Below are 5,063 nucleotides of genomic sequence, written 5' to 3' on the forward strand. Positions count from 1 at the left end.
GTGGCATAGTCTCTATATCTATAGAGAAAATGAAAGAAGTCGAATGTTAGAGATATTACCAAAATAAATTCAGCAAGAAGGGCATTTTCGTAATAATTTGGAAATTTTTGATTTTGGCGGAATTTCGATTTAAACATACTAGCATGTGCACAATACTTGGAATAGAAAATCCATCAAAATCTCGGTCTAAAGTAAAAAATTTAGCAAGCTAGAAAAATGGGATTTTGCATTTAGGTCAAAAATAGGAGTTTTGGAAATGTTGAAATTGATTGAAACGAATTGCATGAGTACATCTAGCATATCATTTCTATCATGTAGCAATTGGTTTGGTGTTAAAATTTCTAGCGGTTTGAGAGTAATCGAATTTTTACTAAATTGGGGATTTTTGGTTGCGTTAGCGATAGCAAAAGCTTGTTTGTGTTTGTACTTGATGTTTAAGGTATGTTTTTGCAAGAAAACTATGGAAATATGTTGCTAAGCATGCATAAACATGTTTCTAACCTAGAACAACAAATATAACATGGTTTTTCAAGAAATCTAAGCAAAGAACACAATTTGAGAAGAAGATGAATATTGTTTATCTTGTTGTGATGATCAATGTATGTTGTGTTGTTGTTGTTAAAGCTCTAAACAACTTGGAATCACTTTGAAAACCCTTGCAAGATTGTTCTCCGGATCCCTCTCTCAAAAGAAATGAGTTAGAAATGATGTTTGAAGTGGGAAATGTGATTTAAAACCAAATTTTCGTGTGCAACAACTGCTTTGTCGACTGACCAGTCAACCAGCTGAAGGCTGAAAGCTAAATGATGGTTTTTTGTTGGAATTTTGGATTTTTGGCCATTGTTTGATTGATTGCTTACTATATTGATGATTCTAAGCATGATTTAAGCATTCTAATCATATGGTCAAGTGGTTGTTGACGAATCTTCGAATTTCGATGTTGTTATCTTTTGGTTTTGCAAAATGGTTGTCCTAAGGAATCGTCTCGTTGGTTCCGGAAGCACCAACAATGAAGAGGTACCCGCTGGTGGTTCTAACCAGCAGATTCAAGAGAATAGTCATACCACCAATGACATTCCTGGTGCTCCAGATATTGAAAGTTTCCAAGACATTGCCAGCGTCATGAGTAATATGATGCAGCAGCAAGCCAATTAGTTCAACCAGATGATGACAGGTTTCATGACCCTTCACAATGAGACTCACACTGGTGTGAATGGGAACCCTAATGCTGCAGTCTCGAATGCAGATAGGTTTGCTAGAACTCCGCATACCCGACTAATGGAGAGTTTCTTAAAGCTGCAAGTGCCTTCTTTCTCTGGTATCACGAAGGATGCTCTATTTTCGAATAAATGGCTGCGGGAATTAGAGAAAGCCTTCCAAAATTTGAAATGTTCTGAAGCCCAGAAAGTTCTGTTTGCCAAGCAGAAGCTTCAGCACGAAGCTGATGCATGGTGGATTTCCACCTGGCCTATTCTTGAGGATCTGCATACCAGTGTTGTCTCTTGGGATTTGTTCAAGGAAGCTTTTTGTAAGAACTACTTCCCCGAAGCGGTAAAGGATGCCAAAGAAGCCGAGTTCATGGCTCTTGTGCAGGGATCTATGTCTGTGCTGGACTATCAGCAAAAGTTTGAAGAACTCTTTTTCTTTGCTCCTGATTCCATCAAGCCCGATAACGCTAAGGCAAAGAAGTTCTTTAAAGGTTTGCGGCCAGCAATCAAAGTGTTTGTGAAATTAAAAGTAACCGCAAGCGCATGGTATCGTGTATCTAACGGATCGATCTCAAGGAGATATGCCACTTTAGAATTAACATCTTAATGATAATGCGAGAGTGCAATGATTAAAATTTGTTAATTACTTAATTAAACTAAACGAATGGTCCTAATCTATACATCTAATATATAATCAACATATAATTAATAAAGGCAAAAAAAATGCGAATGATAAATAAATAAAAATAAAAGGGAAGTGATCTGAGTGTCAGCTTTGGATCTAGGGAAGGGGAGTATAATTATAATGACATTGACCGTGGACCCTTTGCAGTAGCTTATAGTCCACCGATCTGGGAAATTGCAAAAAAAGAAATAAGTAAAGCAATAAAAGGAAAGGGGAACCTTAACCAAAGAGAGGCACAACTGTAGGCATCTCTGATCAAAGTCCCAGGGGAAGGGAGAACAATAAATAAATGCAGAAAGTAAATTGTAGAAAGTAAATAACATAAAGTAAATAACAGAGTAATAAAATGAAAGGGAAACCTTAATCAAAGAGAGGCACGACTGTAGGCATCTCTGATCAAGGACCCAGGGAAAGGGAGAACAATAAATAAATGTTGAAAGTAAATCCTAAATTAAGAATATGGAGGGGTAGATAGAAGCACGAATGGAGGGAGGAGAGAAGATTATCGAAGAAGGTTACTTACTTGCGAATTGAACAAACGATTCGAATCTCAACCAACCCTAACAACCAGATCTAGATCTAGAATGATCTTGATCTAGATCTGAAATTGCTAGACCTAGAGAAAAACGAATCTTAAAGCTTGATATTTGAACTTGAATTGCATTACATAGAAAAATTAAACCTAAACATTCAATCTAAAATTTTAAATCTCACAAATGCAAGCAAAGAAAACTAGAGAAAGCCTAAATAAACTGAAGAGAGAAGAAAGAGTGCTTCTACTAAGCTCAAAAAAACGTTCCCCTTTGATGGAGTATGCTCTCCTTTTATAGAGTTTACATGGGATATGAATCTTGACAGAATTTGAATCAAACTCAGGGTTCCTATCTAACTCATCCAATTAGGGTTTTGACGTACTAATTGAACCAAATTAGAGAGATCAGATGAACAATTACACCGCTGGATTTGAGGTTTAAGAAGTCATGAAGATATCCTCCAAAAATCAGCATGATCGGACACAAGATGACCGTTTGATGAAGCGCTTGATCGAAACTGGACAGAGACATTCAGAAACGGGATTTTTGCCTCTCTCTTCTCTAAATATAATTCTTTTTCCTCTTTTTCTTTCTTTAATTAAATCACAAATAGGAAATAAGATATTGAGGTATGCAAGGACTCTTTTCTCCATTTGGACTCTCTTAATAATATCTCTGTAGATTTGATTGATAATTTATAATCTCAGCCGTAGATCAAATTTGCCTTTATCTCTTAAATATTTCGGAGTTGGCCCATATTCACATCTTTAGCCCATCATGCTCCAGATCAGGCCCATTTTCACATTTGAGAATTTGAAAGGACCTCTTGACGTGTAGAATTGCATGATTCATACCCAAAACTCCAAATATTTGCTTAAATCTTAAAAAGTCCTAAAAGCTACAAAAACAACATAAAACCCAAGGTAGCTCCACTCTAAGTGTGTAAAATGCATGCTTTATGCCCTAAGATTTCACACATAAATATGCTCATCACAAAGCATATCTCACTGTTCTCCCTCTTGAGAGCTATGCTGAGGTTTTTTAGAACTCGAAGAAACTGGAAGAAACGGAGAAAGAGAATGCCCGTGTTTAGAGGCCTTGGCACCCAAGGAACCCTGGATTTGTTGACTGCACTGATCGACGTTTTATGAGACCTGCACCATATCCCACTCCTGCCTTTCAGCCAAGGAGTGCATGTCAGAGTTCTAGTTTTGCTCATGCAGGTCAGCATAGTTAGTTTGGTGGAGTTAGACCTGGAATGAATGTGCAATTTTCTCGGCCTGGGATTGTGAATCCTAGACCCATGGTTCAAAAGCCTCCGGTAGTAGCTACTCCAGTTGGACCAAGGGACCTTTCTTGCTTTCACTATAAGCAGAATGGACACTTTGCTCACAATTTCCCTAAGAAGTCGGTTCAGCCATTTGCCCCTACAGTGAAGAGTGCTCCTGCCCCTTCTTTTAGTAGAGTGTTCAATATATCTGGTACTGAACAAAATGTGAACCATGATGCGGTAACAGGTACATTGTTAGTCACTTCTATACTTGCATTTGTTCTATTTGACACGGGTGCATCTCATTCGTTCATTTCATCTGCATTTGTTAAGAAGACTAACCTAACACCCAAGAACTTATCTAGTTATTTGATGATTAGTACTCCTGTTGGAACTGTTGTGAAACTAGATAAAGTGTTAGAAGATTGTCCTGTTTTGGTTTTGAAAAGAATCTGAAGGAGAATTTAGTACTTTTTGACATGAAGGACTTTGATGTGATTTTGAGAATTGATTGGCTGACATCCCATAATGCTATAATTTTGTGTTCGTCGAAGAGAATTCAATTTCAGATGTGTGGGAATTAAGTTTTTGAATTTCAAGGTGAGAAGGGAAGGATTAGTAAGAAGACTTTGACTGCATTAATTGCAAGTCTGTGCATTAGTGGAAAGTGCTTCACCTGGAAGCAAGGTCAAGGAAGAGAAGAAGCTTGAAGAAGTCAAAGGTGTTAGTGACTTCGTGGATGTTTTCCCGGAGGATCTATTAGGGCTGCCCCCTGATAGAGATGTTGAGTTTTCTATTGATTTGATTCCAGGGGCTGCTCTGGTATCTAAAGCTCCGTATAGAATAGAACCTACTGAATTGGAAGAACTGCAAACACAACTGAATGAGCTCTTAGTTAGAGGTTTTATACAGCCTAGTGTATCACCTTGGGGAGCTCCGTTTTTGTTTGTGAAGAAGAAGGACGGTAGCATGCGTCTATGCATTGATTACCGGGAGTTGAACAAGTTGACCATCAAGAATAGATATCCACTGCCCAGGATTGATGATCTCTTCGATCAGTTGAAAGGTGCAGCCGTGTTCTCGAAGATTGATTTAAGGTCTGGATATCATTAGTTGAAAGTGAAGTCAAGTGATATTTTCTAGACAACTTTTAGAAAAAGATATGGTCATTTTGAGTTTAGAGTTATGCCTTTCGGTTTAACTAATGCTCCTGCTATGTTCATGGATCTCATGAACCAAGAATTTCATGATGTGCTTGACAAGTTTGTGATTGTCTTCATTGATGACATCTTGTTCTACTCGAAGAGTGAAGAAGAGCATGTAAAACATCTAAATTTCACTTTGCAAAGGCTGAGAGAAAAGAAGCT

General features: G+C 37.8%; 1 protein-coding gene across 1 annotated transcript; it reads left to right on the top strand.

The window, feature by feature from the left end:
• Positions 1-1,167: 1,167 nt before the first annotated feature.
• Positions 1,168-3,688, top strand: LOC149022330 (uncharacterized). The gene is made up of 2 exons (XM_089147590.1): positions 1,168-1,721; positions 3,610-3,688. The coding sequence occupies exons 1-2, from the start codon at positions 1,168-1,170 to the stop codon at positions 3,686-3,688; spliced, it is 633 nt and encodes a 210-aa protein (XP_089003716.1).
• The last annotated feature ends 1,375 nt before the right edge of the window (positions 3,689-5,063 follow it).

This window comes from Hakea prostrata, chromosome 3, assembly GCF_041222555.1.
Source record: "Hakea prostrata isolate BN-2017 chromosome 3, UWA_Hpros_2, whole genome shotgun sequence".
NCBI classification, from domain to species: Eukaryota; Viridiplantae; Streptophyta; class Magnoliopsida; order Proteales; family Proteaceae; genus Hakea; species Hakea prostrata.